The following is a 22,254-nucleotide window of genomic DNA, read 5'->3' as shown; positions in this document are numbered from 1 at the left end:
TCAGCAGAGACTTTCAGAGGCCCAAGTTGCGTGTCCCGGTTTGCTGCGGTGTCCCGTATTCCTTACTGTGACACACAAAGCCAGGTGACGCGACAGATCTGGGATAAACTCCGCTCGGCCATGAGCCTGCGCGTCCTCAAGCCGGCCTAATCCCACGGCCTTGGCTCGGAGAAACGCCTCGGCCCTGGGCGGCAAGGGTGTGCAGCTGGGCCTGCTGGCTGGAATCTGGACGAAGCATTCAAACCCTTGAAATTCCTAGCCGGGCATCACCTCTGCTGGTGCAAAAGAGCAGGTTTCTCCTACGGACTGTGTCTGTTTTCTATGGTTTGCAGATCCCGGCTGTCACCCACGTGTGTTTCGCTGGCCAGAAGACATAGATGTCCCTCGTGACTGAGTCCTTGCATGGGTGTTTTGAGGATGAAACGCTACATAAACTCTTAAAGCACAGCACCTGAGGACATTGCTACTGACATGGACATCATTATTTATTTACGTTTGCTTTAATCAGGAGAAGCTTTTTTGTAAACATGAATTGCTGGGCTCTTGCCTTGAGATGTCGTTTCTTGTTTCATGCTATTGAAACATTAATCTTAACTTATTATGACTCCTTTTTGTTGGTCAGCTCTCAGGGACATTTCCCTAAGCTTGAAAATGTGGGAGCTTTCAAGAATGTGTCAATTGTGCCAACTCAAGCCACTTGTGGGCTGCCAGACCGAAGTACTTTTTGTCATAGCTCAGTAGCTGTTCAAAGTATTATATCCTGCACTCAGAGATTTTGTGTTCAGGAATGTCCATATAGGTCGTCACCTTCGTCCTACAAACCACTTCTTTCAGAAGGCCTTGGTACCTGTATTACAGAGGACAAGAGGGACTTGCATCCAGGGTCTTCCAGCAATGCTTCCAGTTTTATTTTTCATAATCACAAAGATTGCTTCTCTACTCCCCGTCTTCCAAGGCTTGGAGCTTCATTTACGTTAACTGTATGGTTGAAACCTGAGCAAGAAGGTGTAATGTAAGTAGTATTGAAGGTGTTTACTTTCCAGGTGCTCTTAAAAAAATTGATCATTGTAGTCACAGTCATTATTAGCAAGCTCTTTAAACTTTTAAAAGGTGTGGTGGGAAACTGTGACGTTTATAGAGCTGTATTTAGGGTGGGGTCTTCCCAGATGTCAAGACAAGCGGCTTCAGTTTCGTGGCATTGACTCAGATGGCTTTCAATGTTTGGAACTATTCATACTTAATGTGCATGTCTTTTCTCAAAAAGAGAAATTTGTGTTTCCAATTTGCATTCCTTCTAAAGGCTGCTAGAAAATTACGTTGTCACGGGGTTGTGCTGTTGCTGCTTTCATGATGGAGAAAAAAAATATCTAAGATGTTAGGATTTCTCCAACACAAGTTTGTCTTAAAAACAAACACAGACAGCCACCAAAATGTAGCTTTTGGACATACAGAAAAGAGGTCACAGTGTTCCTGAAGGATCTGGGGAACATTGCCTGACTGGCAGACTGCGTTGCTGCTTTAACAAATGATTCCACTATTTAAACTGCTAGTGAAATTTCACTAGGTGCTCAGAAAATAGAGGTGGCTAAACATGTTCTCTCTCCTGTTTGCCTACATGTTGCATTTTCAGGAAATACTGCTGTTAGAAGTGACCTTTCAGCTTGACTGGGCCTTACTATAATGAAAAACCTGCTTTTTGAAAAATGCATCCCAGATCCTGCAAAAAAAGTTCTGTCATCTATCACAAATTGCAGGGCCTCCTACTCTTTCTTACGTTCATTGTGCAGATCTCTTTAACATAAAGCACAAAGAGTATAGTTTGTTCCTTCGGACGACATGCCACAAATGACTTTATACTTTTATTCATAACTTATTCTTAGAATGTAGCTAAGCATCTGCTTTGTTGAGGTGTTCTTGATGTTTATTTTGCATGCTGATGTGAAATAGTCACTTGTCTAAGGGTAGCAAAGTCATCAGAAAAAATAGAAATACCTGAAATCATAATGTAAAATTATAGTATGTTTTATGCAGTGATAATTACCATAAAAAATTGACCTAACTGTGGTTATGGAGTGGAAATAAATGATATCTGCAGAGCACAAGGGACTTCTGAGCTGAAGTTAAATCATTTCAGCTGGTGGTATGTGTACAGGCATCTCTAGAGCTTTAGCCTGTAGTTTTCTATATAATGGTTGAATCTTGAATGTCAGAGAGTCCATTTCTGGTGTGTTCCCATGCCATGAATTCCTGTCCACAGACATGTAGGCTCATCAGAGTCTCCTTCATCAAAGCACATGCCTAACTTGAAGCAGAAGCATCCTACTAATTTCCAAGCAAGCTGTTGCAGCAATGTGTTGAGTGAGATCTTTTGTCAGTGGGATAGGCTTTGATGCATGGAGCCTAAAACAATTAAATGTTATGTCCTTAGTTTCAAATGATTAAGTGCTGTGAAGAAACCAGACTCTACTGATGACTGATAAGCCATGGACTAGTGCAAAAGATTAGCTTCCAGTTGCTGCTGTGTTAATAACTACACAGTGTACATATTCCTGTTCAGTGGGTTTTATAGATCGCTTTAAAATTTAAATGTTTTTATTCAATTTTTGTAATAGATCACTTCATTCTTATGCTGTGTGAGATTTGCTCCTATACAACATGTAGGAAAGACAATGGTAAAGCCCCGTCCTGAAAAATGAAGATGGACAGCAGTTATTCCAGTGGTCAGGATGATATGCCACTGTCCAGGTGCTTTTGTTTCACTGGCACAGAAAGAATTGTGTTAATTTTTCTATTTTTCGTAAAAGGAATATTGAATTCCAGTTCTGGTGGAACAGTTGTTGCACATGAATAACAACTGAAGCTTGACTCAGAAGACGTCTTACAAAAGAGAATAATTTACCAGCAGACTAAGATGCTTTTCCTTTTCTTATATTGGTTTAGTGAGTCCTTCAGGTTGGCAGATGAAGTTTGACTTACTGGATGTCCTACATTTTGAAGTCCCTGGTGGGGAATTGTCCCTGTTACATGTAATTTGTGACACCTTTTAAGCCCCATTATCACAGTAGAGGAGCCTCACAGAAGTGGGATCCATTCTGACAAAAATCTTTGTTTTCCCACCAAAGCATTAGGAAAATCAGCCAGAACAAGCTGCTCATTTTGCCAGTAGAGTGATTGAAAGTTTAACAAGGTGGTTTTTTTTACTGGCAAAGTGCTCTTACATCAAGTACAGCAGACCCCTGTGTTTTGGACATGCCATACTAATGTGTTTTTGTGCTGAATTTTATATGGTCTGTCTGTGAGAGTGTGTGCTTAGGAAAGAAGCTAGGAGTGTTGCTGTACAGTATCCCATTACATCCTGTGACATTCTGTTAGGCATGTACTCATGTAAGAAAATAGCAGGATTTTTGTTAGAAGTTACTGTGCTGGCTGAAATGAGTGATGTGAGAATCCAAGTCTGAAGACTAAAGATTGTACATAAGCAAAGAATTTTCTTCATCAGTTTCATATATACCAAGTTTTCTTATGTGAATCTGGGAGACAATACACTCTGACACAGAGAAGAGTCAGGTCATGTTACAGATTTATTTGAAGCCAGCCCTGATGTTCTTCAAGATATTTAGTAGAGATATTTGTAGGCATGCTAAGACACTGCATATTGGAAATATTGAAGAAAAGCAAGAGTGAGAAAGCGCTGACATTTGTACTCCAGTCTTTAAATTATTTTTTCCTTTAGGCAGTAGGTGGGCAGAGTTTTTGCTCCTGAGTTTCATTCTAGCCTCATGATTCCTCTCTTGCTGCATGTACTCATCAGTTAATATAATTGCCTTCAGTAAACCTGTGTGTAGCCTGTGCGTAAGCATTGGCACAATACAGGAAACTGTGTATGACGACAGCCCTTCACAGTGGAATAGGATAAGAATATGGGTACAAGCTTTGCATTTTGGGAGTAACCATTACAGGCAGTTTATATCAATGTAGTGTGAACTGGAGCAAGTTCAGAAGCCCATAAGATATTGGTGGTATCAAGACGTGAGCTGAGATCTTTTACAAGCAAAAGGATCAGCAGGAATGGCCTGATTGTGAAATGGGCAGCACACAGATTTTTTAAATTTTATTTATCTAAGGGACTAAAATCATATGGTACTGCTAATTATCCATTCCGATGTTTTACATTAGGAATTAGACTGAAAGGAGCATCTGATTTTGTGCCAGTACAGGTGTTCCCATTTGCTCCAGCTGATGTGTGAGCAGCACCAGTGCAGCATGTTAGATTGTCTAGAATATTTTTCTCTTTGAAAGCTGACCGAGGGGATTTGTGTTATTGGCTTTTTTTCCCTCCAACCCCACCACTGAGATATATGTAGTCAGGTATTGGCTCTTTGGGACTGCAGATTACCAGAAGTTGAAGACTTCACAAAGAATAGTGGCTTCTCTCTGTAATCATGGCTGGAATAGAAAATGAGGCTCAGAGTCAGAAGTAATGCCTTTTCCTATTTCATCTATGATAGAACTAGTTTGGATTTTTTCTTTTTTCTTTTTCCTTCCCTCTCTTTTCCCTCTTGATTTTCCTCTTTTACTAGTAAGTAACAATTCACATTTGTTCTTTCCAGTTTTCAAAGTGATGTACATCAAGGTCGCTTCCCTTCTTAAAGTCATGACACCTTTGGGGATAAAAACAATGTGGGGATGTTTGTTTTAGATAAGTAAAATAAACAAAACCCTGGATTATCCAATTATTGTTTATCCAGGAACTGGGTAAATCCAGTTCCTAAATATTTTGCTACTTAGCTGAGCCTTCCTTCACATTTATTATCTAACAAAACTAGCATGTTTACAAGCAAACAAAATATTCAAAAGACCAGTGGACAATTTATTAAGAAATATGGTTTTAGTAAGGTTGGGAAAACAGAAGTCTTCATTTTGCAAGGTGTTTCATTGACAACATTCCAGCAGGCTAGAATAGTAACACGAGGAATTAATTTTTCCTTGGATTTAAAGGTGAATTAGTGACTAATGGCAGTATCAAAGATCAGCCTTTTTGATAGTTTTCTTTTATAAATGCAGAGTAGATGAAGACATCAGTCGGTAAGGGTTTTCTGTTTTCATTTTTTTTTCCTCTGAAATATGGGTACGTAAATACTAATCTCATATAAATTTTATATTCTTCCCTCTTGTGACTTAGTGCACTAATTTAGTCTGGTGTAACTGTTAAAATATTTGACTTTTCATGGATCAGTACATTGAGAACTGTATTTTTCAAGCAGCTCAAATGGGAAGCATAGAACTTTATAATTTCTTTTTTGTATTTAATAAAATGCAGACTTTTTACACAAACATATGGAGCCTGTGCTTTCTCAGGACTCTTGACATGGTGACTGGATTGGCAAAAACATTTTAGCACCTTGAAATGCAAAATAATTTGCTGTGTATGCTGTTCTCTGTACCTTATGTGACATTATTGTATTTGCTATTGATGTGACTTCTTTGTCAGGGAAAAAAATTCCTAAGAAGCATCTGGATATCCTTCTTGCCTTGCTCTAGTTTCTTAGGTTAAAGAAAGACACTGCAAAGGGGAGAGTATAGGGTCAGCTGGTGTTAGGCCTGCCTTACCTGCTCAGATTGGGTGGAAAGATGGAAGACTTATTAACAAAGCATGCCATTTGTACTGCTTTTTGTGGTTATGTTGCATTTGTCTTGTTAGACTAAGGAAAATGAAAGCACCTCCACGGGATGTACTAAGTTGCACAGCTTTGTATGAAAAGTGTGGCAGAGACTTGCACAGTCACTGTGGTTTCTGTCATGGAGTCTTCAAGAGAGGAGACAAACTGGACCTCTCTTTCACCCCCAAATGAGCTGGGGTTGCCAGCACTCAATAAACAAAGTAAAACACAAAAATCAACCAACCAAAACGCCAACACAATCCAAAACCCTTACGGATTGAGACAGAAAATATCTTTGCTAAAGTTCTTTTACACTTAGTATATCCTGTGACTTTCACTGTCACTGAGCATCTTCTCAAGAGCTGTATTTTTTAATGTTTATTTTAATACATTCTGGTTAGCATCACTTTACAGGATAGCACCTTGGCAAGAATGTGTATATGTGTGTGCCTCTGACCTTATGTTGTTTTTCTTGGTTATTTCCAAAGGTGTGTGATAGAAAAGGCTATTGATGGGCAGACTGTGTTCAAACTCACAATCTCTGAGAAAGAGACCATGTTTTATTATCGCACAGTAAATGGTTTGCAGCCACCAATAAAAGTAATGACACTGGGGAGAATTCTTGTGAAGAAATGGATTCATCTTAGTGTGCAGGTGAGTAAAATAAAAACGATTTAGTATTTGTTGAAATACAACATTTGTGTGAGAGTGATATAACTGTATAAATATAAAATAATAAATTGGGGGATGTAAATGATAACTCTTGAGTCTCGTAGGTAAGGATGTTAATTTGGAAGCTCATTTTGAGGCAATTGCTAATTTAGCACTGGAAAGAAATGATCTGCCCATTCTTCTGAACAAGCAGAGTGTACAAAACTGAAAATTCTCACCTTTAAAAACATTAGTATGTCAGGTGAAGAAAACCTTGTATTAATATTTTAGATACTTATATGTAAAATTACTGATTAGTCTTGGGTCTCAGATTATTTCCGATAGAAGGGAACACCATTCTCATCTATACATGCTAATGTACTTGCCTTATGGAGTTCTGTTCCATTTAATTTTATAAACTTCTTACAGTGCACATAAGTAAATGTGTGAGTTTGTGCAGGATCAGGCAAGCTAGTAAGTTACAGAGCTATCACCTCTTATTTTAAGAATATGATTCAGAATTGTTAGAGCACAATCCCTGTGTTCTAAAAGTCTTCTGTTGACATAACTTAATAAGTGTACAAATATCCACCGAGGATAAAGCAAAATTGAGTTTGTTAAAATTTAAACTGTATGTACAAAAATCAGTAAACAAACACAGAAGAAATTAAAATTCAGTTATTTGCATGTCTTGTAATTCCCAACAGACACCATAATAAATTCTATTTGTGAGCCAAGTTCAACTAATAATTATAAACCACAATTATCAGGTATTGAAATGTTTATCTTTTCCTTCCTTCATTTCCTTTATCCGTTCTATTAAATTTCATTTGGTCTACAGCACAATCAAGAATAGTTTTGCTGCTTTCTTGAAACTTGCTAAAAGGTATTGACTGTGATTTGGGTTTTTAGTGCTGATCTTGTCACTTGTAAGAAGTATCTAAGCTGACGTCTTGATTTTTTTGCAGTTTTCTTTTTTCCAGGATAACAGCATGGTAGTGTGAATAAGATTTTGGCTGTTGGATTAAAAGAGTGACCTTAAGGTAGAACTAATGAACTTTACACTTCAAGCACTCCAAGGGTGCTATATTACTGCTGTTGCTGTCAGCCGCATTTTGTACCTCAGGAACTGCGAAAGCCTGGCACAGCTAAGTGAAAGTGAAAGAGCTGGTTAAATACACACACAGATCTTGAACTGCATTACAAAGGAACATGAAGCACCCTGTGGAATTTGGCCCTCTGTTTCTCTGTAGAAAGTTGTTCAATTCATAGCAGGAGTAAAGAAATATACCTTCTAGACCCTTAAAGCAACTGCAGACTTAATGGTTTCTGAGCTCGGGTAGAACCTTCCTGTGCTTGGTGCTATTGCAGGATGCAACTTGCCATTAAAGATTATACTGGCTGCAGCCTGATCCATTTAGCCCTTGGCTTGGCTATCAAACTTTAGGCAAAGGTTGGTTGGTTTGTTTGTGTTTTAGCAGGGGGCCAAAAGCATTTTTTTTTTTCCATAAATGGACAGTGACAACATGAGCAAGATCATACGAAAATGTGCAAAGTAACTTCCATCTGGAGCTGTCTGTGTCTCATACACCCAGATGCTAGGCAACAGACACCATGGGAAAGGATTGTAAAGTATTGGTTACAGATGTGAAACTGAATTTAGAGAGAGAGAAAAAACATGGTGGGATGGCAGATATGTTTGGAATTCAGGTGTAAGAGCATATGCCTATTCAGGAATGATAAATATGAAAGCTAAATGGTGGAATAGCATCAAATAGTAATTAAATGATAAGAGGAAAGGAAAGAAGAAAGGATAGCACAGACTGAAAATAATTTCTTCGGAATAAAATAATTCTAGGGGAAGAGAAGGCTATTAAATTAATTCTGCTGAGGTAATCTAGGAATTTAAATCCTTGAGTTTGTATTTAGATATGTAATTTGTTAGAGGGAACTACTACTAAGAACTGTGTCATTGCAGAGACTTATTTTCCAGTTTATGGCTGGGAAATTTAAGTTCTGCTAACAGGAGCAGGGCCCAAACATTCCTGTGTGTTCTGCATGAAGGGTTTCTTCATTGAGTAGTTGCTGAAGCAGAAAGTCTGGGTATACCAGCTTTGTTAAGTAATGAGGGTGTTATCAGAAGTGTAGTTCTCAAGAATAATGTTAAGCATTCATAACTAGAGTCAGATGAAATAGAAGAGTAAACAGTTCTTTGGTTCTCTAGGAACACTTTTGGGTTCAAAGAGAACAAACACATGCACCTATTTTTATGAAACAAAGTAAACTTTGGAGTCTGGAGATTGAATGGAAAAAAAAAAAACTGGAGGTTTTTAAAAATGGGCAAAATAGAATTAAGAGAAATTTTTGCCCTTAAAGGAAAAAAAATATGGCTGTATACTGCCTAGGGTTATCTGTGTGAATAAGTACTCCTGCAGTTAGAGGGGGCAAAGTGTGTGAGCACTGGGGAATGGGGAAGCTGATTCACAGAGAATGCTGTGTAGGATAGAAATAAAACTATAAAGTGGTTGATATTAATTAGACTGTCAAATGGTAAAAAATTCTTACAATTTTTTTTTTTTGTGTAAGAAAGCAAGACCTGAGTACAGTCAGAGTGTGCTTGAGATTAAGGATGATTTCTATAAGGTCCCCAGAATAAATAAATACCTTAGGTTCTGTTTTCAGGAGTCACAGAGCAAAACCAATCAGGGTAGCAGAAATTAATGTATGGAAACAAAAGTGATCATAAAGAATAGAAACATGAATATGCAAGCTGATTGTGTACATGTTGCTGCAAACAGATGGTCATTGTCCAAAAATTCTGGAAGAACTGGCATGCAAAATCCTTTGACAAAGAGACATTCTGTGCAAAGCTACCATTCAGAGATGGAGCTGTAATGCTTCTGTTTAGGAAAGGTGTCATGTTGATACCAACCAGCAGCCAAGCATCTGGGCCCTCTTCACCCCTGCCTGTAGAACAGGGGAGACAACAGAAATAGCAAAAGTGAGAAAAACTCATGAAGGAAAGGGACTGGGAGGGGAGCAAATGATGTAAAGGCAATCACTCCCCACCTCCCACAAGTAGACCACTGCCCAGCCTATTTCTCAGCAGCAGGCCACCTTGGAAGTGAAATTCCTATCTCCTCACATTTCTTCTTCTACCCTAGTTTTTATTGTTGATCATGAGGCTATAGAGTAAGGAATATCTTTTTGTCCTAGCTGTCCCCCTTCCCAGTTTCTTGGTCCAACCCTGGCTTACTGCTGAGGTGGGATGAGGAGTTCAGCTGGGAAAAGAGAAGGGCTTGACAGTGGGCAAGATCTCTTTGGCAATAACTAAAATACTAATGTGTTATCAATGCTGTTTTAGCCCGAGATTTGAAACACTGTGGCATGGGATGTTGTGAAAAAATTTACCTCCACCCCAGCCAAAGTATGTACCAAGAGGAAGGAAAAAGGATCTTCGTAATGCAGACTTACGTCTTGACACAGTGGCGTATGAGGATTTAGAAAAGATCTTTGAAGAAATAGATAAAGATGTGGAGCTAAATGAAAAAGGGGATAAAATGCAGTGTGAATTTCCTATAGATAGCTCTTCACTGTCTAGCCTCTTAGCTTTTTTTTTTTTTTTTTATGAGAAAGCTGATTTTCAGGCAAACTAAATGTGTCAAATTTCATCTGTCTGGATGAGTTTAGCATTGATGTGACAACCTATGAGAAGTTCCAGGGTCAAAGGGAATGCTTATGGGAAGGATTGCAATAGATACTGCTCAGAGGAACTTGCTTATAATCCTGGGGAAGGGGCAGGCACAAAGCCAATTGAATTATTTGAGAATTAGTCTTTAGGCCAGCCTTGTGTTTTATTTTTGTTAATGAACTTGGCAGAAATATTAAGAATTCCTATCATAGCAGCTCGTAATAGATATAATCAGAAAGGGGAACAGTAAGATGTCATACAGAAAGAATGGCATGACCAAAAAGACTGGGGGAAGTGGTTTGAAATAAAATTGCTATTACAAAATGCAAAGTAGTGAACTTGAAACTCCTCTACAAATTTTTCTACTGTTCTAGTTGTTTCCAGTTGGTGATGATCAAATCTTTCAGGCTTCTGAAAGTTTTAGGGTCCTACTGTATGTTTCATCTTGATCTAATGATATTTTTAATGACATATTTTTAGGTATGTGTTAGCAAAAAATCTGAAGGTACACACTGGAGCAAAAGATATATAGCCTTAACTTAAAAGAATCTGATATGCACTGAAGTGAAACCTCAGAAAAATTAGCATCTTAAAGTCTTAACTTCTAAAGAATTAAAAAATTGAGCGTAATTAAGGTCAGTTGTGTACCATATTATCTCTGCAAAGTGAAACCAATATCAGATATATTTCACTTATTAACAGCAGCACCATTGTGTATTGTGTATTTTCTTTTTCAGTTTCAGTGTTAAGAGTCTTTCACTTTCCCTTGGATACTTTAGAATTTATTTAATCAATTAAGAAGAGTGGAGTTTAAACATGAATTTGCAGATGCAGATGAGGCTGCTGAAACAGGAGATTCTTTGAAAACATGTCAGATTAATGTTTTTGTTTCATATTTAGTGTCTGAAATTATAAAAATAATCTTTTTGCTAGCCTTTATTTTGCCTGATCATATCTATGTAGCTCTGCCGTGTTTTGGCAGACTATAGCACATTAAAAGCTTTGGAAAGTAAGTTTAAAATCTAAATGCTGAGAGGTTACTGTGACTGAATTTCTCTCCTGGGAGGAAAATGCTCTTAGAGTGCCTATTGAAATCAGCATTATCATTTCAATACATGTCAAATATGAGTAATTTCCTAGTTTAGGCCAAAATTTCTTTATAAATCTTTAAATCTTCCAGTTCTTTCAAGAAAAGGTTAAAGTACTTATGATTTAATGAGACCGCTTTACATCATAACTGTTTGACTATCAAGAGAAAACTTGTCCTTTCCAATTTGTGAAATCCTTTTATTTTCTGCACAAGTTTTTGAATACTTTACAGTTTATTTTATAAGCAAAGAACCTGAGACTTAAAAGCAGGGAGGCAAACATTTATTCTATACACACCCTATGTATGTCTTACTAAATACTGGGTGTTCTAAACTGTGTGGTCCCTAAGTTTAATAAGGACATGAGAAAGCAAGAAAGCATTTTGATTTAACAAACCACTTTGATCTCCTATTTGAAGTCATCGCTTACTATCTATTGAGAGTAGTTTGTCAGGTCCAAGAAGGGAGTGGAGAGTTTGCAATAATTCTGCATTTGGGAGCTTCATGTCTATTAATTGCAATTTTGTGTTGAAAATATTTGTGAGGATGCAGTCTATCCATATGGCTGGTGCTCTGCTCCTGCCAGACAGTGGAAATAAAACACACATTACAGTCTGTCATGTATTTGAGTATGCGTTTAAAGAACTGTTCACAGACACAATGAGCATGGAGCTGCTTCAGCATCTATTCTGCTACCGTGCAGGACATTCAAGTACTGCTGCTGGCATGCAACCTCTGTGTTCTTTGATATCAGTAAAACTTCTTTGTTTTTTCCTGCATCCAGAGGTTCTTGCCTCTTCTCCTCGTAGTCTGTGGGTATTAGGATGCTGACTGTGTACATTTGAAAACCCTGTTGTAACTTCGGCTTCTTGAGAAAACAGCATATTTCCCAGATGATTGATTCTACTCACACTGTCTCTTAAACTACTTATTTTCTTGCTTGAGTATGAGTTTGAGTATATTTGCAGATTTAAATTTGCAGTCTAGCGTTGCCTCGGAACACAAGGCAAGGAACTTCGCCTGGGCTAAGATTTTAATTTCAGAGAATGCTAAAAATACAGGTTTTGTCAATGCCATCTTGATTCCACTTCTGGAACTTGCAAATGTTTTTTGTAATTGCAGTTGCAAATACCACTGAAATCTGCCCAGACTCTGTTATATATGGTAGGAATGGAATTAAGCCTTTGTGTGGCCAGTACTGAGAGGAGGTAGTATTGAATGTTTTGCAGAAAGCTATGCCTTATTTGTCTGGAGAGTTTCAAGATTTGAAAACCATCAATCTTCAATTTGCCTTCTGTCTATTTTGAGTCTTCTTTTGCTATTGATATGCTTCAATTTGATTCCTTTTTGGGGAGACCAAGCTTGAAGTTGTACAGTGGATTATCACCATTTAGAACACACCATTTGCAATGCGGGCAGAAGGTCCTCCAGCAGGTAGTTCTTGGCTACACAGTGTGTGAGTAGAAAACAGGCAACTGATTGCAGCATCTTTGCTGGTAAAGATGGATCACAAATACTGAACAATTGTCCTTTCTGCTTTGTGCTGTGAAAGTTTTTATGTAAATGTTTTCACAAGGTACTTGAAACTTTTTTTGATGAGTCTAAAAACTTGATGAGTACAGCCAAATAGAAGAGCTTTTGTTTTTGTGGGTTTGTTTTTGTTTGTTTGTGTTTTTTCACATGTTTGTCTGTTTGGGGGTTTTGTTTATTTATTTTTAGAAGTAATTTCTACCTTTGGTTCAGGTTTTTGTAGCTTAAAGACAGACTTAAATCACAAGTCTGATCAAGAAATGGAAGGTGAAACTTTCAGGTTGTCCTTTGTGCAACCTCCATTATTTATGTGGGTACTCTGTCTTACATCTTGTGTTAACATCTATGTGTGCAACAAATGGAGGGTGACATAAATTACATGTGTAGATCTTGTACAACACAAAATTCATGTGTGCTGGTGGCAGTCCAGAGGGGTAATCTTGTAAGACTTCAAATGTATAATTTTCTGTTGGAAGCAACGAATATTTCCTGGCTCTGAACAACTTACCAGGTTGTGTGGAAAGCAGAAGGATCTGGGATGGAAGAGGGAGAGGAACTCCTCTTGTCTATGTGTCTCATTCTAGTGCCTTGTCTCAGTATTGCTGTAATTTTTGCCTAATTTAAGGACTCCTCTGTCTGTTTGATAGCTGTCTAGATAGCGTGTCTTGGAGTATGAAAGAAGAGTACATTAATAGGAGCAACTTTCTTTTAGATGTATCATTGACTTATTTTCTGAAAATCAGTGGGTTTTGAAGCTTCTTAAGCTGGACTGCCTTGAATAGTCACTAACTGACCTGTTTTTAGTTTAATAGTCTAATTATTTTTCTTTTAATTTACAAATTGGAAGATGTATAATTATAGATAATTATAATTACAAATAAATATGATATATATACATATAAATATAGATGATATATATACATATAAATATATATAAATTTATATTTTGGCATTGGACTCTTGTGGCAATTAGTTCCTCATATGGCATTATGTATGAAATTGTTCTTTATTTTAAATCTGCTGTCTGCCAACTTCTTTTTGCTGATTTCTTTTTCCAGTTTCTTTTTCTTTATCATTCTTATGCTTTTTGATATTTTGATTATAGAACTTTATCACATATTAAAATCATTCATAAGTGAGATTTCTCCTTATATCGAAGCCATTCTGCATTTTGTTCATCCTCATTGATATTTTCAGAAACTTTGGGGGTTATTGGAGAATGCAAGGGACAGAACTCCACTTATCCCAGACACTTTGCACTACGAATTTCTAAACAATGAAGTTTTGTGGGCTTTTTAAAAATCTCTTTCCCAATATGGAATGTTTCTTTTTTGCTCATTAGTGAGGGACTCTCTATAGTAACTCCAAGACCACTTGGAGCAGTGATTGTTCAGAATTTAGTGTTGTGTTTACATGGACAAGAATATTTTTCTTGTCTACTACCTTGTGGTTAACAAGACATTTACTCTGCTACTTTGCTGCCTGTTCCTTAACAATTTTGAGATCCTTTGTACCTTTGAAGTAAGCTTTGATTTCTACTATCTGCATGTATTCACTCTATCTTTTTTTTCACCTTACTAACCACTTTTCAAGCCTGTGCAAAATGTTAGATTTCAGAGATTGTTGGAGTTAGTGATAAACTACTGTCTGTGTGAAATGTGACCATTTAATCTCTTCCACGTTTGAAACCTTTCTAGAAAGCCAGTATGTTATATTGGTCAGTTCTTATCCACATGCATCTTTACTTCAAAGAATTCAAATTGAATCTTGATTTCATTCCTCAGAAGTCTTGTTGTCTTTTCTAGTGTACAGTATTAACCCATGTGCTTTTCCAACCAATTCATCCAGTACAGACTTGGTTTTATGGATTCTCAGAAGAAATGGTCCAAGACCTCTTCATGTATCATGCATATAGCCTTAATTTCTGCATTGTTCTTTTTTTCTGTGTAGGGTTAATTGAGAATAGGTCAGAGGATTTTTTTTTGTTTCTGCTTCTTTTCTGATCTTCCATTGAATCTGAAGGTATATTTTTTGGTGGTTTTTTTTGTTTTGGTTTTTTTTTTAATAAAAAGAGCTGGAATACCAGGTTCTGTAGTATGTTTTAATACAGTTAGTTCATTTTCTTTGTCAAAATTTGAGCTTTCTTTAAGGCATAGCATAGCAACACTTTTTCAGTGGTATGATCTGTGTAATTCCTGACATTCAGGTTCTAACATCTTGAGCTTTAGATTTTAAACACAGATATGTTTTTTTTAATATATATTGTCATAATGTACAGTCTATGTGCATGCTTACTTAGGACAGTACTGGTTTAAATACTTGATTTTTCTCCCTCAACTTTTCATTTCTTTCCTATCTTGATACACAAATAAACTGCCTTTATTTGGGTATAGGAGCAGCTGACCCTCCTTTGATTCTGTCTGTTCTAGAAAGGGGTTTCAATTTCGAATTGACCTAAATCCCTTCTTCCAAGAACTGTTTGTGTGCAGAGTCATGCAGCCTTGCTTGTCTGACCCTTTGTGATACTGGCAGCATTTCAAAGAATGGCACTGGCTTTTTATCTTCTGCCTCCTGAATAAAAGCCAAAATATTTTCCTCTCAAACCTCTTCTCTCCTTTCAGGTGGTGTTTAGGTGTATCCTTTCTATTAACTGATTGTAGATGGCCTATCTGTCTTGTGAGGGTTATCCTTGTTGTGCTTCTAAGCAAATCCTGATGTGGTATTCAGTGGCAGTGTAAAATAAACCATCAACATTGCTCCTAATCTGACATTTCAGAACTTCAAACTTCTGTTTCTTTACATTGAAATTCTTACCCTTGAAGATTTATCCTCAGTACTCAGAGGTATGCCTTTGTCTTTCCAGCTTGATGACCATGTCCCATGGGACTTGAGTTCAGGTTCTTGGAATCAGGACTGGTCAAAAGAAAAAGTCTGTTGTCTTTGTGAGGTTCTTTGGTTATTACTTACTTGTGCCTTATGTGTGTACCTCTTGTCTGTAAGTCATGCATATAACAGGTTGCATTGCCACTCTTTTGCTGGACTTCTGAGTGCATTTAATTATATTTGAAGGGCCTTTATCCTTTTCCTTAAACTGTGTTTATTGACATCCTTCTCTGTGCTGTTCAGTAATCTTTGTGGCTTTTCTGTGGCTTTTCTGTGCCTTGACTCAAGGCCTGTACTCTAAAGTGCTCAGGAGATCACTATGAACTTTATGAGTAGCCTCCCCGGTCATCTCCTGGCCCATCTCTAACAAAATGTAGTTGAGGGAGCTGCTGCATAAACTATTTAATTTAACTTTTTCCAAAAATAAACTACCGACAATAAGCTACCAAACCACTGTCCTCCAAAGTCCCTTTTGATCTGAGTGGAATTAACAGCAAACAATATTAGTTTGGATCTCTGGCAAAGCTTCGCTGCTAAGATGCTTAGTAACTCTGGAAAAAAGCAGTTATTTAAAAAAAGAAAATTGAAGCTCACAGTGAATTGCCATCAAAAAGAGTTTTGGAGAGTTACAGTACAAAGGAGTAGTTGAATGTCCATTTAAAGGACTTTGTGATGGACAGAAGAAAGCAGGGCACAGAGGAGGAGGGAAAGGCCTGAAGTAAGGTTGTGGGGAAGAATATGAAAAGAATCAAAGACAGACTTTCATGGCTCCTTGACCATGAAAAGAAACTAAGCCCTGAAAGAAGAGATGAGACTTTATTTGCAAAAATCCCTTAACTGGATACGTGGAACTTTTTGTGGCAAAGCATTCAGAGGGCAGAAATAATTGCTTTCTTCTTATGTAAATCATCTCCCAAAAAAGACAGAGGAATGGATTTTCAACTTTTCAGTCCCAGCAGAGCCGTTCAGCTCTGTTTTGTAGAACCAGTGTATTCTTGCATTAAATTTGGAAATTACTTAGGAGTCATAGTACTGAGTGTTGTAAAATAGTGCAAAATCTTCAGATATAATCAGTTTAAAAGACTAGAATTTAATATGCAGCTGATAGTGTCATAAAAGGTTAGTAATTGTACATTAGTAACAGCGCCCCTCATTTGTGCAGGTATCTGCTTATTCTTTGACTAGTGAAGCAGAAGACTTTATTCAGAAGGGACATTTCATTTGACATCCACATCTCATCCCTAATTTACATGATTACAAGTAGTTTGTGAAAATTCTGAATCAGTGGTTTTGCTGTATTTTAAATGGAGAGGGCAGAAAGAAAATGTGCTTTGTTATGAGAGTATTGAAAATGTACTTTCTGACCTTTTGCTTTAATTAATTGTGGCAAGCCTGTGTAACTGTTTTAGCTACTAAAAAGCAGCTTGTTGAATCCTTGATACTTGTCTCCTTTCATGTTACTGTAGTGATCATCAAATGTTGGATCTGATTTCTTCTGTGATTTGGGGAAAATAGTCATTATGCAGCAAGAAAGCTATTGTTCTTCATGCATTTTCAGATCTGGTGACTAGAATCCTCTCATGGTTTTTTTTTTTTTTTTTTTTGTTTGGAACTCATTTACAGCACAGGTGTCACTTGTTAAAGCTTTCTGTGTAAGAAGAATCGAGGTTGCTCAATGGTTAAAGTAGTAGTTGTAGCAAAGCTTATTTGTTAATTACTTTAGTTTCTAACAGAATCTGTGTTTGCAGTTTTGCTCTCTTGGCTTCTCTCTGCCACTCCCCTGCCCCAATGTCTTTTTTCTGTCCTGAGGCATCAGTAACAGATTGATACAGCTCTACTGACCCTGGCAATAAAGTATATTGGTGCAGTGCTGGCTGGAGTAGAAAGTGGAATAGCTGTAATTAACAATTTTAATACTTCTTCGTACTAATGAAATACTTTCAAACTTCACATCAACAAAAGATTAAGTGAAAATAGCCAATCTATGCTTGGAATAATTACTCTCTGCAAAAGGATTGCTAATCTCTTATTCAATGTTGATTCTAAAGCAGTGTTTGCTTTTTAAAATACTGATTCTTTAAAGATACAGTCCATTTCAAAAGCTGTCTCCTTTCACACTGATCTTTCTTTGTCTCCAGCCTGGTTTATCAGATAATCGAGTATGGGTTACATCACTCAGTTTTTAATACATTACTAAAATTACCCCATATGAAAAATGAACAATTTGTATGTTTCTTATTTTGGATCCTTCTGCATGCTGTCACTTGCATTTTTGCATCTTGAAGGCTTTGTTCATGAAATAGCTATTAGTTTTTCATAAGCTTGTAAACTGTCTTTTGGATCAGTCTGTGTTCCAGTTGCTTTTTGATTTTGCTGTTTAGGGTCAAATTTATATTAATAAATGGCTTAATCTTGAACAGAGTTAATTATTTCAGGAGCATTTCAGGGTTCAATTTGGATGCCAAGGATGACTTTTTTTTTTTTTTTAATTTTTGTTGTTCTTCAGGGAATCTGAGCTGAACTAGTGGATCTGTGCACAACAAGAAAGACTTGGATTGAAGGAAAACCATTTCCCACTGAGAAGGGATTAACATTGTAGGAGATAGTGAAAAAGAAAAGTAAAGGAGGGCAAAGAGAAAAGCTAAATATCTTTTATACAAATGCTAGGAGCATATGTAATAAGACTGCTGAATGGGAGTGACATGTTTTCAAGGATAAGAGAGATATTATTGGAATAAGACAGACAACCAGGAAAATGAAGGGGGATTTAAAATGCCAAGATACACAGTTTCAGTGAAGGGAGAGCTAATATTAAGCTGAAAGAGATGTAACAATATTGCTGAGGGATAATGCTCTATCTGCAGTAGGAAACACTCCTGCTCTCACCCCCTCCATTTTAATTTTTTTCTTTAACTACAGTTTAAAAAAACTAAGTTTAGTGGTTTGCATGCAAGCTGAGGACAGTTTAGTGTAGTTGTGATTCTTGGCTGCTGTACCAGACTTACTGGTGGTCAGAAAAAAACCCCTGGCCATAAAAGTATTTAAGACAGGCAGTGGTCCCTAAGAAAACCAGAACATTGATTTGAAGAATGCTGGTGTGTTGAAGGGAAGACAGTAGGGAGAGAGATTATTAGAGATCAGTTATGATATGAGCTGTGTTAAAACTACAAATGAGAGCATGTTACTGCTGTTGCTGTAAGATTGCTATCTTTATACTGTTAATGAAGCAGTGGAGAATATTGTCACAGTTATGGAAAAGCTGTAAATGTAAATCTGTATGTGGAGATAAGAAGCAAAATCAAATGATCAAAAATCAAGAAATTTGAAGTGGTTGTGGGGTGGGGGCTTGTGCTAGATGGAGAAGCAGCCCTAAAGTTATTGATTTTAGCAAAGCTAACTTTGAAGGAAAGCAAAATGCTCCTGGGGTTTTTGCCTGCTATCCTGTGATGAATGGGAAATCCACTCCACACAAGTAGAGAGTACATAGTGTATAAAACACGTAGAGAGGCTGCAATTAAAATTCATCCCAGTTAAGTCAAGAAAAGGAAAGGCTGATATGGGCCTGAGGCAAAAGAAGGAAAGGCAAAGAGACAACTTGCCCCTCCCGACCTTATGCTTTTACTTCCCCTTCGCTGTTCTTTACCATTTCTTCTGCTGTCCCTTTATCTTCTTCAGCCCTTCTGTTTTAAGATAGTTCTGTCGCTCTGGTCCCCTGATGAGGTTTCTTCCTCAAGTCTCTTGGTTTTTTTTCACACTGCATTTCTCAGAGTGTGGGCATAACTGTTCAGAGTGCTCATAACATGTGCAGGAGTCTTTCTCCCCTCTTCTCCCCAAAACCACACTACACATCCCCTTAAACATGGTTGCAAGCTGTATATAGTCGACTTTTTTTTTCCCTTCCTAACTGCTTTTATCTGGTTGTGAATCTGGGGTGATTTCAATTCACTGTGTGGCAAAGGAAGCCAGAGCTGGGAAGGGCAAGCAAGACGGTATGTAACAACTCATGTAGATGATGTGGGTGTATGAAAATCTTTAGAAAAAGACACTGTGCTGTGCTGGAGCATCTACTGCTGAAATGGCAGGGTTTCTCTGAGAGACAAGAGTGAAACAAGCACACACATGATTGCAAGTGGTATTCCTTTCTTTTGTGTAAAGTTAGGACACAAATTGTGTCTGCTTTTGGGATGCTCTGTACAAGTTGCTTTATTGTTCAATCTCCCACATACACGCATTATCAGACATCTTGTTTCAAGGTGTAAAGAACAGATGTGAGGAAGAAAGTAAATTTAACTTATTTGAGGTCTGAATCTGGGCAGGTGTAAAGTGACATTGCTGAAGCTGAAGGCAGTTTGTAGTAGCTGAAGATCTGCCCCTTAACTAACGCACACAGTTTGAACAAATTTTGATCTCACATTTTATTTTTAAAAGGTGAACAAAGATTATAATGGCAGAAGTGGATTTTGGAGAGAGATTTAATGGGACATTGGTAAAAGATTGAATGGTCTGTTTCTGTCAAACTCTACTGTCTCTTTTTTCTTTTTTAAATTGCAGTGATTTAACTGTAGGAGTTGGCAACAGGCAGAGAGGATGACCATGTGGTCTTATGGCATTCAGCTGATGCCCTGTTTCTGAAGATGGTATGAGGGATCATAAAGTTTAGTTCCATGTGTATTGTGATGATAGTTGCATCTATATTTAAAGCTTTCTGTCACTGAAGCACTCTTGGTGTTGTCAGATGTCTGTTGGACTGGATGAGCTGCAACTTCTTGCAATTGAATGTCAATAAGACCAAAGCAATTTTGGTTGATTCATAGCACCAGCTTAAGCATATTCACTTGCACAGATTACATTTGACAGATAGTTACCTTCAGCTGAACTCTGTGGTTAGAAGCCTTGGTATATTCTTGACAGTGAGCTTAGAGCTGATGCCTTATGTTTATTTCATATCCTGTTTTTGCCTTCCTAATACTGCATGTGTATGTCTACATTTAAATAAACTCACAGCTGAAGTACTAGTCACTCTACTTGTTATATCTGGACAAAAGGTTGTGATGAGTCAATTTCGGTATTTAAAAAATGGTGGTTTTTTTCCCATTTAGGCAGTTTTAATTTCAAAAGCTATCTAATGAAGGATTTTATTTTATCGGGAACTTCTGGAAAAGTGTCTGTCAAAGTCTAATGAGAAGAAAATAAGAAAAAGAAGAGGTAGAGAATGTAAGCAAAGATGAAAAAGCATTATTATCTTTGGAATGTTTTTCTGGTATTCTATCAGTTTTCTGTCCTGCAGGGAAATATAGTCAGCACAGGTGTTCTTACCCTATTATGTTAGTGAAAGTTAAAGTTGTCTGGATTCTGCAACAAAATTGTGCACAGTGTTATCAAATACTGATGTGTGTTAGTGTTCTGTCATCTTTCCTTGTAATTTCTCATAACAGTTCTAAAATAGTCTGGGTTAAAATAGTTTCAATCCTTGATTCAGTTAGTTGATCCTGTTTATGGTGAACTTACATGCATTGAAACTTCATTTGGAACATACTGAAGAATCAAACTTTTGAATTATTTCAAACCATTTCCCTCTGTGGGTTCCTAGTCATGATTTTGAAGCATCCTGATTTTGAAGAAAAAAAAATCTGAGATTTAACACCAAATGCCTTGTACATATATTGTTTCCACTCACAAATTCCGTTTCTGTTCTTAAAGGCAGAGGTGATTTTCCTATAGATCTTAAGGAATTTCTGAAACAGAGATTTTTTAAATTCTGCCTCTCAGGGAATAATAGTATTGCAGCATCCTTGAATTTTGATATGAATCAACCCAACATAAAATACTTAAAATGTTTCTAGTTGCCTATTTCAGGTAGACTGGTGTGTTCTGGTGAGAGGACAAACCTGACTGTAGTTTTGGCAAGAGTTAGATAATGAATCTCAGCCTAGAACTATATTGGCAGGTCTTCCTTCTAAAAATGACAGAGTGGTTGGAAGTAAAGGAATTTTCCCTAACCATGGATGATAACTTAAGCACCTTCTTGTTGAAAATGATCATAATAAAGTTCCTGGCCATGTTGTTACTTATGTTAGTGGTGGCAATGAAAAGCCTTGAGCCCTCTTTTTTTCCTTCCTGTAAAATGCTGTTCGTCCTGAGAACCAAAGATGTGTGAAAATCATCACATTGAAACCTCTATAGTAGCCAGGGTTGCATCTTGCCTCTATCACCTTCTGTTCTTTTCCCTCAGACTTGCAGCTAAGTTGCTTCAAAGGCTTAAAATACAGAGGGGTATTTGGGTTTGCCTGGGGACGTGGAGTTCTTACAGCTCAAAAACGACATTTTTGCCATGTGAAGCTAGTATAGTATTTGAATATGGAAGGAGAGGAATTTAGAAATGTGAGCAAATAATTTAATAAGAGCAGATAAAATAATTTTATTATGTATGTAGCTTTTGCATTTGCTGTTGGGCAAACCAACTAAAAACAGACTGAATATTTGTAATTGTGACAGGGTTGTAGCTGGAGCAGCACCAGCCTCACTGGCAAACATGTCAGGTAGTTATTTTGCTGGTACAGAAGGTGCCATTTGTCTGTCAAGTGTTATGCAGATAAATTGTCTGAGTTGGCTTGTCCTCTTGGATATTATTCTTTAGCTTCCACAGCCCTCCCTCCCACAAACACCCTGTCCCTATTAACATGGTTATTAGCATCTTTGCTGGTCTGAGAACAAGTTCATAGACAAATTCCTTCTGACACATCCTTGTTCT

The 22,254-nt window shown here is 37.3% G+C and overlaps 1 protein-coding gene across 1 annotated transcript in view; it reads left to right on the top strand.

The window, feature by feature from the left end:
- The first annotated feature begins 527 nt into the window (after positions 1 to 527).
- USH2A (usherin) overlaps positions 528 to 22,254 on the top strand; it is a 372,299-nt gene continuing 350,572 nt past the window's right edge. The window contains exons 1-2 of the mRNA XM_041426677.1: positions 528 to 1,012; positions 6,149 to 6,314. Coding sequence (XP_041282611.1) covers positions 528 to 1,012; positions 6,149 to 6,314 — 651 coding nt within the window. The remainder of the gene's footprint in view (positions 1,013 to 6,148; positions 6,315 to 22,254) is intronic.

Source organism: Onychostruthus taczanowskii, unplaced genomic scaffold (assembly GCF_017590055.1).
Source record: "Onychostruthus taczanowskii isolate IOZ18803 unplaced genomic scaffold, ASM1759005v1 scaffold93, whole genome shotgun sequence".
NCBI lineage: Eukaryota > Metazoa > Chordata > Aves > Passeriformes > Passeridae > Onychostruthus > Onychostruthus taczanowskii.
The sequence above is the reverse complement of the archived record's forward strand: the minus strand, read 5'-3'. Positions and strand labels throughout refer to the sequence as shown.